This window comes from Diceros bicornis, chromosome 2, assembly GCF_020826845.1.
Source record: "Diceros bicornis minor isolate mBicDic1 chromosome 2, mDicBic1.mat.cur, whole genome shotgun sequence".
NCBI lineage: Eukaryota > Metazoa > Chordata > Mammalia > Perissodactyla > Rhinocerotidae > Diceros > Diceros bicornis.
The window spans coordinates 81,512,144-81,526,173 of NC_080741.1; the positions used below are offsets into that span (position 1 = coordinate 81,512,144).

At 48.6% G+C, this 14,030-nt stretch overlaps 2 protein-coding genes and 1 non-coding gene across 3 annotated transcripts in view; 2 read left to right on the forward strand and 1 right to left on the reverse strand.

The window, feature by feature from the left end:
- The first annotated feature begins 820 nt into the window (after positions 1-820).
- On the forward strand, positions 821-6,487 carry LOC131419062 (large ribosomal subunit protein eL32-like). The gene is made up of 4 exons (XM_058563783.1): positions 821-902; positions 2,189-2,289; positions 2,916-3,097; positions 6,291-6,487. The coding sequence occupies exons 2-4, from the start codon at positions 2,194-2,196 to the stop codon at positions 6,418-6,420; spliced, it is 408 nt and encodes a 135-aa protein (XP_058419766.1). The 5' UTR covers positions 821-902; positions 2,189-2,193; the 3' UTR covers positions 6,421-6,487.
- On the forward strand, positions 1,979-2,118 carry LOC131421632 (small nucleolar RNA SNORA7). Its single transcript, XR_009223920.1, has one exon. It is a non-coding gene; the product is annotated as a small nucleolar RNA SNORA7 (small nucleolar RNA).
- Positions 6,488-8,295: 1,808 nt separating the features above from the next.
- The window catches only part of LOC131421255 (cullin-associated NEDD8-dissociated protein 2-like), a 37,155-nt gene continuing 31,420 nt past the window's right edge, over positions 8,296-14,030 (reverse strand). Inside the window, 2 exon segments of the mRNA XM_058567935.1 lie at positions 8,296-8,622; positions 11,089-11,196. Of these exon segments, the coding sequence (XP_058423918.1) occupies positions 8,395-8,622; positions 11,089-11,196 (336 nt within the window). The 3' untranslated portion in view covers positions 8,296-8,394.

Consider the following 14,030-nt stretch of genomic DNA (forward strand, 5'->3'; position numbering starts at 1 on the left):
TTAGCCTCACCTCTCTGGTCTCCTCCAACTCCCCTTCCCTTCACAGTCAAATCTCATGAAGGAGTTGTCCACACTCGCTTCCTTCCCTTCTCACTTCTCATTCAGTCAGCAACACAATCCGTTGAGCTTCTGTCTCCAGCTGGCCCCTGGAACTACTTGGTCAAGATCACTGATGACACTTGTATTACGTTGGAGTTGTGGAATCAAGGGGCATTTTTTTTCTCCTGAAATTCGATTTTCACAATCTTAAAAACAAAAGCAAAACAAACCAAGAACAACAATAAAAAACTAGGCAGTTTAGCCTAATGGTTAGAAGTGTGGATTTCTGGAGTCAAATCTCCAAACTTCACTCTCTACATATGTAAAATAGGGAAAATAATAGAACCACCTCAGAATTGTGGGAAGGATAGTAAACCCCATTGGATGACAGCTGTTATACTTTCATTGCTGTTTAAATTCACGTGAGGGAATCATTGGGAAGTCTTTGTTTTGCTCCCTTTTGGCCACTAAGAGGCGCACTTTGGAGCAGAAGAAACGCGGGGGAAATAATCTGAAAATTGGATTATTCTCCGGCAGAGCGGCACCTACTCGTGGTGGAAGCGGATGCCCGCCATCAGGTCCTAGAAGCTCAGAAAGAATTCCAAATTTTCTACGCAGTCCCAACGGCAGTATGAAAAACGTTCAGTACTACTCCCGGATACTACACTCTAGGAAGACACAGGCAGCGCTCGACTTTTTCACTGTTACTTCTCTGACGTGGCTGGATTTTCTTTGGAGGACCGAGAGCCGGAAGCGCTCGCTGGTCCCTGCCAGGACCTGAGGGCTGAGTCCCGTCAGCCCTCGCGCGCCGCCTCGCCCTCTCTTCCTCGCGCTGGCCCCCGGCCGGCCGCGGTCTGCGCTCGGTGAGTCCTGCCGGTTCCTCGTCCCCGTCTGTTCGGTCCGTGTCGGGTCCCATCGCCCCGTGGTGGGCAGGCCTGTCCTTCAGCGGTCGCCTCGGTGGGCACCGTCCTTGTCGGCTGGCTGGAGCGCGAGCAGGAGCAGAGCGAGGCGGCCGGCGAGTGACTGAAGTTCGCTTCCCGGGCGCTTGCCCTCCTGGGGAGGCCGCTAGTCCCGGCCCTGGGGGCGCGGGGCGCCTGTTGGGGCCGGACTAAGGGGGCCGCTGGGGCGGCCGGGGGTTCCGTCCTGACGGCCCTGGACTCGGTCCTCGGATCCATCACCGCGCTTGGTGCTGTCTGCCCACGTGTGTCCTTCTGCTTCCGCTGCCCCACGCGCCCTCCCTCCAGTGTCGGGGCTTGGGGCTGCTGCTGCGGCGGGATCGCCGAAAAAAAAAAAAAAAAGAAAATACGAGCTGCGAGGCGGCTCGTTCCATTCACAGAAATTCTGGTAGGTGGTCAGCACTTCTGGGAATATGAAACCGCGTCCTTGTTTTCGAGGAAATCATGGCGCCTGGCACGGAGGGAGTCATGCCCTAATTGAACACATGTTCATTGAGTACCTACTGTGTGCCGAACAAAGAAATTGATCGCTGAGAAGAGAACAAAAAGTGGCTACAGCAGAAGAAAATAGGGTAGCTGGGAAGGCCACCTTGAGGAAGGTCACTGTTACGTTGATACTCAGATGAGCTCCAGGTAGAACAGTATGTTCAGACCTAGAGGCGTGTTAGAAGCACGTCCTGGTTTTGTATAGCGTCTAAGCATACTGCAGAGCAGCAGCACCTGGGGGAACGATAGGTTTCTATTTACAGACCCTCTTGGTCTGGGCACTGCAAGCATTCAGTGTGCAATATCTCATTTTACAGGTGAGAAACTGGACTCGGGTTCACGTAAATTCCCCAAGGCCTGCATAACTAAAAGGAAATGGGACCATCTAGGGGGTGGGACACTTTGTGGAGTGGTATCTGTTGCCCCTGTGAAGCTGAGAACGTTTTAGGTCGGCTCTTGGCGTTCCTTCTTGGCTTTGAGTGGGTGAGGTGACCCCTCATCTCCCAGGATCGTGTCTGGAGAGTGGCTAGTACTCTGCCAGCTTCGGAGACGGGAGGGAAAGCAAGCCTGGCAGAGGGACCCATTCCATTCCCAGCTGTCTCAGTAGCTGGTGATTGGAAGACACTCCACAACAATGTTCAAGCCCTGGGCAAGAAGGCCTCCTTCCAGGGCTCTAATTGGACACAGTCTCTGCCTCTTTCTTGAAGGCGTCATGGCTGCCCTCAGACCCCTCGTGAAGCCCAAGATCGTCAAAAAGAGGACCAAGAAGTTCATTCGGCACCAGTCAGACCGATATGTCAAAATTAAGGTATATGGCCCTGGGATGGAAGTGTGTGTTGGGGTGAAGAAGGGGTTCTTCAATAGGCTGTTGGGTTTGTGACGTCTAGTGGGAAGATGACTGTCGGCAGATGAACCGGGCTGGTGCTGGAAGAGCACTGGGTAGAAACCCGGGTCTCCCTGAGTGTGCATTCCTGCCACTCTGTCTTTTGATGTGTAAACTCAAATTTAAATGACCAGGGACATTTGGCTGTTTTGAGGTGTTGAGAGGCTTGTACTTGTATCATATTTCAGGTGGCCTTGTGACAGTATGAGAGGTAGATAATCCTTATTTCATAGATGAGCAGACTTAGGTCTTGAGTGCAGTGTCAAAGCCCACGCTCTTCATTTCACTGTATACACAGTCCCCTCACGGCGCATTGGTATGTAGTCTGCTTTTCCTTTGCTTAGGAGGAGTGGATGGGGGTCTATATTCCTGGTGGTCAGATGTAGGAGCCTCATCTTTTTCCACCAAAAAAATATAAAGAAGTAGTGAAACTCTGTTACCCAAGGACAGCTATTGTTTGCCATGTTTCCTTTTCATTTGGTCCCGTTTTTCCTCCAAAGGGAAGAGTTGGCAGTCCACGCAGACCCTGACCTTCCTGTGTTTTCTTTCAGCGTAACTGGCGGAAACCCAGAGGCATTGACAATAGGGTGCGCAGAAGATTCAAGGGCCAGATCTTGATGCCCAACATTGGTTATGGGAGCAACAAGAAAACAAAGCACATGCTGCCCAGCGGCTTCCGGAAGTTCCTAGTCCACAACGTCAAGGAGCTGGAAGTGCTGCTGATGTGCAACAAGTGAGTTGGGTCCCACTGGGTTCAGGTGTCAGGAGTCTACATCTCTGTGAGCAGTTTTGGCAGGGGTTCTAGACCTTTTAGAATGCACTTAGAGGAGTTGCATATTGTCTGAGCTTCGAGAATGCTTGTTGGGCACTTGAAAATGCTTCTTTTGCTGGAGGGGGCGGAGCCAGACAGCTTGTCCTGAGAAGCGTAGACATCCAAGACCTGGAAAGAGAAGGACTTTGCTTAACGCTACGAACACAGCAGTGTCGTGCTGGCAGTCATTTCGAGAGCTTGCTTTATTTATGCCGGAGGCAGAGGGGAGAACAAACATCGCTCCAGAGCTAAGGGGTATTCCACGCTGGAGCCACAGGTGTCTTCAGAATGCTGCAGATTGAATAGACGAGTTGCTGCCTGATGTAGGGCTCAGTGTGATCTGAGGCGGAGGAGAGGAGGAGGACTTTGTTTGCAGGCAGAGAGGACAGCCTACACAAAGTTGTAGAGATGCAAGAGTGTTCACAGTGTTACTTGCAAGTGTTTTGAGAAAGTTAGACACTTGGTGAGCTGTGTGTGTGAGACTTTTTCGGTCTGCTTATGCCAAAAGTGGAGCAGTAGAATGAGAAAAGATTTCTCAAGGGAACTGATTTAGACACCTTGACTCTAGATTGGAGGGAATGGTATTTTTTGGTTCAGCAGAGGACAGTTTATTTTCTTCCCTTCCTGTGAAACAGAAGCTAAAAACCTGGATTGTCCTAAATCAGAAAGGATGTGGAGAGAGGGTGACTTACTGGTAACATCTGAGTGTGTGCATGTTTACAGAGACCTTTTATCTATAGTGATTGTAGACATAAGTAATAAAAATGAGCGAAACCATTATTCTCACTCTTATAATTTTATTTATTTATTTTTCCCCCAAAGCCCCAGTAGATAGTTGTATGTCATAGCTGCACATCCTTCTAGTTGCTGTACGTGGGACGCGGCCTCAGCATGGCCAGAGAAGCGGTGCGTCGGTGCACGCCCGGAATCTGAACCCGGGTCGCCAGCAGCGGAGCGCACGCACTTAACCGCTAAGCCACAGGGCTGGCCCTATTCTCACTCTTGGTTGAGTTTCTAGGTTGAAAGTTTAACCAGGTGTTGAAATGCTGGAAATTTGCTTTAGAAAAGAGTAGCATAGGGATTAATGGTGGTTGCCCAAACAGCAAGAAGCAGGTTGATAGAGAATTATGACAGAAAGATGCAATTTAATGCCTGTCGTGTAGCAAGATGATTACAGTGCAGATGTTGCTGGTTGCCATAAAGATACTCTTTTTTAGTAGCAGCAGCTTGGCAGTTTGTATCTGCCAAGAGCCATAGAAATACTCTGAATCTATGATCTTTAATCCACAAGTTCCATTTTGTGGCATTTATCCTTAAATGATTGAAAAGCAGGGGAACTTTATAAGCTGATCATTATAGCAGTAACTGAACAATTGAAAATATTGGTGAATGGTGGGAGTACAAGCACTGAGTGGAGTGTTATGCATTCATTAAAAATAATTGTTGGGAGAGGCCGGCCCGGTGGTGCAAGCGGTTAAGTGCACGTGCTCCGCTGCAGTGGCCCGGGGTTCGCTGGTTTGGATCCTGGGCGTGCACCCATGCACTGCTTGGCAAGCCATGCTGTGGCAGCGTCCCATATAAAGTGGAGGAAGATGAGGCACGGATGTTAGCCCAGGGCCAGTCTTCCTCAGCAAAAAAAGAGGAGGATTGGCAGATGTTAGCACAGGGCTGATCTTCCTCACAAAAAAATAAAGATAAAAATAATTGTTCGGGCCAGCCCGGTGGCACAAGCGATTAAGTGCGCATGCTCCGCTTCGGCGGCCCAAGGTTTGCAGGTTCGGGTCCTGGGCGCACTCTGACGCACTGCTTGTCAAGTCATGCTGCGGCGGCATCCCATATAAAGTAGAGGAAGATGGGCACGGATGTTAGCTCAGGGCAGATCTTCCTTAGCCAAAAGAGGAGGATTGGCAACGGATGTTAGCTCAGGGCTGATCTTCCTCACAAAAAAAAAATAATAATTGTCATGTATGGAAAATGCCTAACAGGGTATTTAAAATGATATGTATTTAAGTATTAAGTATTTAAAATGGTATGTGCAGTGTGATCGTGATTATTAAATACACCTATGGACAAGGACCTGAGGAGTTTTTGAAAAGTGTAATACCACTTAAATCTTGAAAACAAAGATTTTGGGAAAATTTTAAAATATAGCTACTTTGAGCTTGAATGGACTTCATGTACAACAAGAAAATTCTTTGTCTGGATTTGCTTGTCTCGCTGTTAAGATGTTTTTCCACAGAGCTCTTGAAAAGAACTGTGTATATGCCCACTGCCTCATTTAATCACTCCTTACAGTCTTCTCTTTGCTGAAATTCTTCCAGGGGTAGAGTGTCTTCTTAATCCACTGTTGGTGGCTTCGTAAATTCTGCTTACTGAAATGTGCTCATTAGGCCACTTTGTTATCAAACTGGGGCACATGTAGCTGTGAGTAATGCATGAGTTAGAACGGTATCTGGCACACGGGTACTCATGACATGTTAGGTGTTGTCACTCGCTGGGTAACTTTAGGCAATGTTACTTCACAACTTGAACTTTGTCGCAGCAGTCAAACAAGTAAAATGTTTATGGTCTGAGCCAGGGAGCCCTTGGCTCAATCAAATGCTTGGGTTCGGCTCTTGACTACTTTGCAGAGAGTTCCAAAACTTTTCCTGGGCAAGTCCAAGCTCCTGAGACTGCCCTGAGCTGGGCAAATTGGCCTGAAGGACTGAGGGCGGGAGAACCTTTGAACCTGGAGCTGGGCTGAGCTCTCCTGACCCTGTCCCTTACTTAGTGTGTGACTTGGGAATTCACTTCCACCTTTGTGGGCCTTGGTTTCCTTGTCTGTAAAATGGAGGCAATACCTGGATTACAAGGCTGCTACGAGGATTAGATGAGGAGGACAATGAGAGTGCTTTTTGTCACTACCAGGGAATACCTCGAGAGTCTTACTGCTAGTACCATGGAATTAGGGAAGTGGTGATTTGGGGCGTGCAGGTCTCGTTCAGCAGCCATTTACCAGCACCCTCTTTGCTCAGTACTGTGGCTCTGGACGTGAAGTGACCAAAGCCATTGCCTTTCCAGTGTTGTGTATTCCCAGGCTGGCTTGCTCCTTACCCACTCACCGATTCTTTTCCAGATCTTACTGTGCTGAGATTGCTCACAACGTCTCCTCCAAGAACCACAAAGCCATTGTGGAAAGAGCAGCCCAGCTGGCCATCAGAGTCACCAATCCCAATGCCAGGCTGCGCAGCGAAGAAAATGAATAGACAGCTCGTGTGCACATTGTATTTGTGTTAATAAAACCATAAAACTGCCATCTGGCATTCCCCCCTTTGTTTTACTCTTCAGTTTCTTACTTTGACAGCTTGTCACAGAGACTGTTCTTTTGCCTGTTGATGCTCTGTGGAATCTTCCGTTTGGAAGGAGTTGGTAAAGGATACTCAGTCCTTCACAGGGCACAGACCTCAGGTGTCCAGACCAGCCTTGGTTGGCTCCAGTTGGGGCTGGGGAAGAGTGGGGGAGACTTGGCCCTCAGACCAAGGTAGGTTCTGAGACCTTTGATTAAAGGACCTTGCAGCTCGGAGCAAGTAGTCACTCTTAGCCTCAGTTTGTAAAGCTGGGTCACAGTTACCCTCTGTGGTTCTTGTGAAGATTGAGAACATGTGCATGAAAGGATCCAGATGAATTTTTTCTTACTCCCTTAAATGCTTATTTGGTGCCAGAATAGCACCCTATAGCTTCTATCCAAAAATATACAACAGGATGACACACAAATCCCTCCACTACATAATAGCAGCCTTAAAAGTTTCTTCCAGTCTCCCTCCTGTAACCCGCCCCAGCCTGCTGCTTCAGGCAGAATTGAATGTTTTCTGAAGGTGTGAGATCCTTAACTGATGGTAACGGACCTCTTGATTGATACTCAGGACTTAACAAGCAAGCTCCCTTATCAACTGCAGCCCTAAACCTTAGGCAACAATAGCTAGAATTTAGCTGGTTTAATGATAAGGTTATGATACTGCTTTTCCGAGAAATGGTATTAAGTGGCACTGTAGGTCACGTGGGTATAGCATGTGGTACTCTAGTATAAGACCGATGCTTATCAGGTGTCTTCGTTTTCACCATCCTGGTCAACTGAGCAGAAATACTACACTGATCGTTTTCTTGGTGTGCTAGGCATGATGGGACATAAGTCCCTTAGTTCAGTAGACACGTCTTACAGGTTGACGACCACCTGTTCAAAACCTAGTCGGAAATAGTTGTTGAGTAAATTGTCGGTCATTTTCGTGATTTCTGTAAATTGACTTGGGAGGTAGACAGATAGTGGTCTACTGAGGAGAGGAATTGTGCAGAGAAAACAGTGACAATTTAGGATCTCTCCTTTATTAACCTGGGATAACAGAAAATTCTCTGGCCTGTTGCTTAATAGCTCTGTGTCCTCGATACTAAAAACTAGAAACAACATGTTCAAAACCTTCCTCAGAAGGACACAAACCAACTGGTGGTGTGCCTAGGTGGGGTGACGTGAAAGGTGGTTGTACTTTTCTTTGTGCTCTCCTCTTGGCTGGTTTGCTACATGAGAGTTTTGAAATTAGGAAAAAAAACACATTAGATCTAATTCCCTACCGCACCCACCTCCCCCTGCAAAAAACCCCGTACTTCCGATTCATCACTGCCAATTAGAAATAAAGCATTTTGAATTCTAAAATGTGAATCTCAGAATTATCTGAGTTTTTAAGGTGCCCAGCCAAAGCACTAATTTTTGGCACATCAGATCAAGTGAAGTGAAGAAATTGGAGTGGTGTGAGTGATAAATCTGGGATACTAGTGGGAAGGAAGGCCAACACACTCCCTCCCAGCCTTCTGCAGCTGTGAGCGTGGGAGTATCTCTAAATACTACCTAGGACATTGTGAGGCAGGCCCTCCCCAGTTTGAAGGGACCAGGCCATTGTCAAGACACACCCATCTTCGAGGGAGTCATGGAAACGTCCGTGTGGTGTTTGAATGACTGTCCTGAGTTAAAGGGCTCAACTGCTGGTAGCCTTGCAGCTCCGGAGCTGGGGGCCTGAGTTGGGGGTCCCTGGAGAAGGCACTGTAAGCCCCGACCAGAAGCAAGAGTGCCCCCAGTGAGATGAAAGGGCAAAAGTAGAGGCCTGTGGCCTGCGGTGGTGGGAGGGTGAGGCCTCAGACTTGGGCAGGCCCCCTTCTCTTGAGTAAGGGCCCACCTGGGGACTGGGAGAGGACTAGCTGAGCTCCACTGAGTCTGTGCTGGGGGCTGAAGCAGAATCCTTCTTGATTCTTTTGAAGAGACCTGCGAGTTCAGGGTTGGATCGGATTTGAGAAGTAAAGTTGGCCATGATGGGGCTTTTCCCCACTTCAGGGATGGGCAGCAGGGCAGCCACTGCCCTCATTGCAGAGCGCTTCAGTTCATCTTGCTTCTCAAACTCCTGTTTCACGGAACCAGCTTTGACCTAAAGTCAGAAACAGTGAACAACGAGCCATCCTTTACTGACCTGGCCTTGCACCACAGCCTCCTTACTGGGCCTTGTTTCCTTGTGACCAGCTGTGATCCTCGCCAGCTTAAAACCGCGCACTCCCCTGCTTCGGGCTCCTATGGTTCCAGCCTCCTGAAGGCTTCTTCCACCTCTGGGCTTTTACACTGGCTCCTTTCCTCAGAGGGTGGTTCTCTATTGTTCAGTTCAGCTCCCATGTCACCTAAGGGGCCTCTGACCAGCTGATCTAAATTGCCCATTTTCGTTAATAAATAAGTTGATGGTGACAATTGCTGTAAAGTGCTCAGTTAATTGTCTCCTTCCCTTGACAGGAGGCATCAACTTAGCTTTATCTACTGTGCTGCAAACAGGCTCTTGGTACCATGTGACTTAACTGAATGAATGGGTTACTGTGACCGGCTCCAGCTGGCCTCTTTGCCCACCCAAGTCCCTGCTCCTGCAGTCCGTTCTGCAGAGGGCAGCTAGAGAATCAACGCCCCAGACTGCCTTGCCTGCTTTCTGTTTCCTCATCCCCCACCTTCTCCCACCTACTCAGAAAATCTCAGGAACCCTCCCCACTGCTTATGGAATAAAGTCCAGATTCCTCCTGCTCGCCTCTCAAGGCCCTCCACGACTTGGCCCAGACAACACTTAGGCTCTTCCATAAAGAGTCTAGTGGTTAAGAACTTGGCGTTGGGGTTGGACAAACTTGGCGTCGGGGTTGGACAGTCCTGGGTTCAAATGGCTCTGCTCTGTAAGAGCTGTGACTTCAGGTGGTCACGTCTTTTTTTTTTTTTTTTTTTCCTTTCTTTTTTTGGTGAGGAGATCAGCCCTGTGCTAACATCTGCCAATTCTCCTCTTTTTGCTGAGGAAGACCGGCCCTGGGCTAACATCCATGCCCATCTTCCTCCACTTTATATGGGACGCCACCACAGCATGGCTTGCCAAGCAGTGCGCCGGTGCACGCCTGGGATCTGAACCGGCGAACCCTGGGCCGCCGCAGCAGAGCGCGTGCACTTAACGGCTTGCAGGTGGTCACGTCTTTGAGCCTCACTTCCCCATCTATAAATAAGAGCCTCCTTTTCACCGAGTTACCATGAGGGTTAATGACTTAATACAGGTCCATTACCCTGTCTCTGAAACACTTGGGGCCAGATGTGCTTTTTGAATTTGGGATTTTGGGGGGTTTTAGGAAAGTGATACTGTACAGATAACATGGGTCTTATACAATACCCTGTAATCAAATACATTAATATTTCCCCCACTAAATTTATGAAAAATTTAAGAATATTATGAATATGACAATAAGAGAGAAATAAAGGTTATAAACAGCCTCATGCTAGTTCAAGTGAAGTTTTGTTGCCAAACAAGTTACTAAAAAGCTTTTGGTTTCCAGAGCTTGGTAGGTTTCAGAATTGTGGGTGAGGGGAAGTGGATGTGACAAGCTCTCATCACCACGGCATCCTCTCAGCAGCCAGACTGACTGGCTTTTGTGTGGGTGGGCCTCAGATCAAAGTGAGTGAAGGGGTCTCCTGACTCTGCAGTGCCACTGGCAGCTCCTCCCTGTGACTGGCACTTTTCTCCATGCTGTCCAATTCAAAGAAAACGAGACAATTTGGCCGCTGAGACTGCCCAGAGTTCAGTGGCCCTGCAGAACCACTGTTTTCTTTGATTAACTTCATACTAAGCAAATGTTAAAAATGGAAACTTACAAGGCAGGTTTCTATTAATAAATTACTAATTTTATCTGTTTCATCCACATAAGATTTCAGTTTTTTGGAAAAGGTTTTGCTACTTGAAAATCATTGCTCTACAGGTATCCTCTTTAAGCTCCAATCTAAAATACTCTGCCCTCTTTTTGGTTAATTCCCACCCTTTCAAAACCCAAATTAGTTCTTTCATTCAGCAGGAATTTCCTGGGTGGCCCCTGGGTGTGCCGGGCTCTGTTCCCAACACTGCAGCTTTCCATGAGGCCTTTGTCCCAGATCCCGACCCTTGAGGCACTCCAGTCTAGCAGCAACTCTGCCCTATATCCATCAGTCAATCAATCGATGATTTCTATCTGTCTAAGAGTCTGACTCAGTTTCCCAATTAGGATGTGAGAGGAGGGAGCCTACCATGTTCAGTGTTGCATCCCTAGTACCTTGCATAAGGCCTGGCACCCAGGAAATGTTTAATGAATGAAAGAAAGAGACGAAGCTGGGTTTGAATCCCAGCTCTGCAATTTACTAGCTGTGTAGCCTTGGTCAATAATTTAACCTCTCGAGCCTCTGTTCCCCTGTGTGTACGATGGTAAGAATAAGAAGTACTTTATAAGGCGACGCTAATAATCAAATGAAGCACTTCATACACCACCTGTACCGCGGGAGGTTCTCGGTAAATGGTAACTATGAACAGTCTGCTGAGGACCCAGCAGGTGCACCCAGGGCTGGGCAGGGGGCTTACCTTGGTGCTGCAGGTGGCCCTGAGTGGCTCAATGAGCCGGTCCACCCTCTGCAGGATGGGCGCAGGACACAAGGTAGCCAATCGAGCGAGCATGATGAAGGTCAGCATCTGCCCAGGGGGAAGGAGACAGAGTTCTTGGTAAAATGGCCCAGGACCCAAAGCAGCAGGCCCCGGGGAAGAGCAGAGGCTCTGGACCCACACCCAGAGCTCAGTGCCAAACTCAGCACTGATTCCTGCAAGGCCCTGCCCGAGTCTCACCCTCTCTGGGCCTCAGTTCTCGCATCTGTAAAGTGTGCATGATAAGGCCTACTATGCCAACTACACTCGGCTGTCCTGAGGAGGATCAGATAAGAGAGGTACCAGGAGGCAGCAGTTCTCAAGCTCAGATGCCCACAGGGCCAGGCAGATACTGTCCATGAAAAAGAGGGCCAGGTGGGAACTGGGAAGAAGTAAGGAGTCCGCTCTCCAGACAGCAGCTAGTTAGCTCCAGCCGGTTGTGGCTAGGTGGGACTGTGGCCAGGGTTGGACTGTTTTCAAAAGAAACCCAGATTTTCATGTAAAATCTCTCAATTTTTAAGTGTTGGCACCTCACTAAAAACAACAACAACTGTGTGAGCCAACTAAACACGTCTACAGGCCTGGATTCAGCCTGCAGGAGAATAACAGTGCCCTCTTTTGAAAATGGTAAAGTCCCTAAAATGATACGGTTGTCTGAAATCCACATGCATGCCCTACCCATCGCCACCAGCTATGCACTCTGCCCTGATCTCCCCAGGCCCCACAGCAAAGGAGGAGCACTGCGGCCAGAGCAGCAGAGAGCACGGCATTAGCCATCACAAGCTATGACTGCGGCTCCTCCACTCCCGGGGTGTGCGACTGAACCAGCCAGGTCGCTGTTTCTCCCCTGTAAATTGGGCATCACAGACTCACTCTCCAAGGGTTAATGTGAAGACTTGACAAGATAACTGTCAGTGCTCAATACATGTCACACCCACCCTCTTCAGCACCAAAGGGGGCCTGGACACAGGGGTCCAAATGCTGCTCTGATGCCCAGCTCTGTCCTGTGCTCCCTGGAGGGCGGGCAAGAGGGGCATGTGGCCAGAGTGGGTGAGAAGAGTAGAAAGACATGCTCGAGCGTGGGAAAATTTCCCATGAAAACAACTCACTTCTATCACTCGACAGTGGGTCTTGGCTAGCTTTCATGTCAGTGCACATGGATCCTGCTCCCTCTTTTCAGTGCTGCTGGCACTCCGTGACCGGAGGTACCCAGGTTGGGCCAGCCACAACTCCTGGAACTGCGTTCTGGGGGACACCAGCCCCCTGAGACATCTCTCAAACACCAGTCATGCCCAAATGGGAGAACCATGGCACACCCTTCCCCCAACTGGAGATGCTCGCTTAACGCTGTGAATCCCAGCGTTTTCCACTAGTTCTCAAAGAACTAGTATTCTGTGGCATACACTGTGGAAAAACCCAACCCCTCTTTAAACCAAGAGCTTGGAGCTGGAACAGCAGGAAGCATAATTCTTTCTTTCTCTTTCTGGGGGGGTGGCAGGGAGTAACGGTTTAAAACAGTAATAATAAAGGTGAGGAAGAGACAACTAAGACTAGACGTGCAAGAGGGAAGGCTTCCGTAGGCTCAGAGCCCAGAGTCGTCAGAGAGTGCCCACTGCTCTCCAGCAATGCTGGGGGAGGCCTGGCCTTTGGGAGCCGACTGACAATGGGCACCAAATGCCTTAGAAGGACCAGGCTTTTCGCCCAGATCCCACTGAGAGCACCAGGTGTCACGGTGAGGCACCAGAGTGTTCTCTGCAGTGTTGTTTATAATAGTGAAAATGTGTCAACAACCCGTGTGTAACAGTGAGCTCAATGGAAGTGGGAATTCCTGTGGTCATGAAACATGAGGGTGAGGACTGATACATATTGACAAGAAAAGAGCAACATCCAGTAAACGTAAGCTGAAAGTCAAAGTACCATACGTGGTGGCCTCTCACTTCTGTAAAATACACACCACACACCTATCTTCACGGCTTTGAGAACAGCGACCTTGCCTGTCATGCTGCCCTCTGTGTGTTGGCCCTCACCAAATATTGGCTGACTAAGTAAATTAATGAATGGTTTTTTGTGCATCATCCCAGGAAACATACTGAGATTTACAACAGTGGTTCTCTCCAGGTGGAGTGGAGTTTTTGCATGATTATTACTCGCTTCTTTATTTGCCTTTATATTGTCTAAATCTTTTAAAACAAGCATGGATTACTTTTGGTTATTTTACATTGGTTTTTCATTATAAAAGTGATTCATGCTCATTGTATATATTTTTTAAAGCTACAGAAGGATATAAAGTGAAATCTGTCTCCCCTTTCCCTGCCAGCCCCTGCCTAACTCCCATGGGTAATAATAAAATGGCCCAAACTTCTGCAACTCGCTTTTATCACCCAACAGTGGGTCTTGGCCATCTTTCACATCAGTACACAGAGGTCTGGCTGACTCTTTTTAACACTGCTAGAATTCTATGACTGGAAGTACTCTGTCTACTAAGCCCGCTCCCAATGAGTGGACGTTTAGGTAACTGCCAGCTTTTCCCAACCCCCAGAGAGCTGTGATGAGCAATCTTGAACATAAAACTCTGAGCACGTGTTTAGGGATCAATCCAGAGGCTCTGTTCATGGAGACAGAATTGCTGGGTCAACGGCTATGTCTGAGATTTCTAAATTTTTTTGCTTATTGCCAAACCATGCTCCAAAAAGCTTGCCCAGTGTAGACGCCCACCTAAGGTGTTTGAGGTGTAGGTTCTTTTTCTTATCGGAAAAGAACAAAGTAGCTATTTTCACGGGGGTGCCTGGGGTAGGGAGTGGCGGACAAACAAGCAGTGGGCCCAGGGGCACCCGGCTGTCCCCTTGGTGCAGGGTGGGTGTGGGTCCGGCAGGGGATCGTCCTAC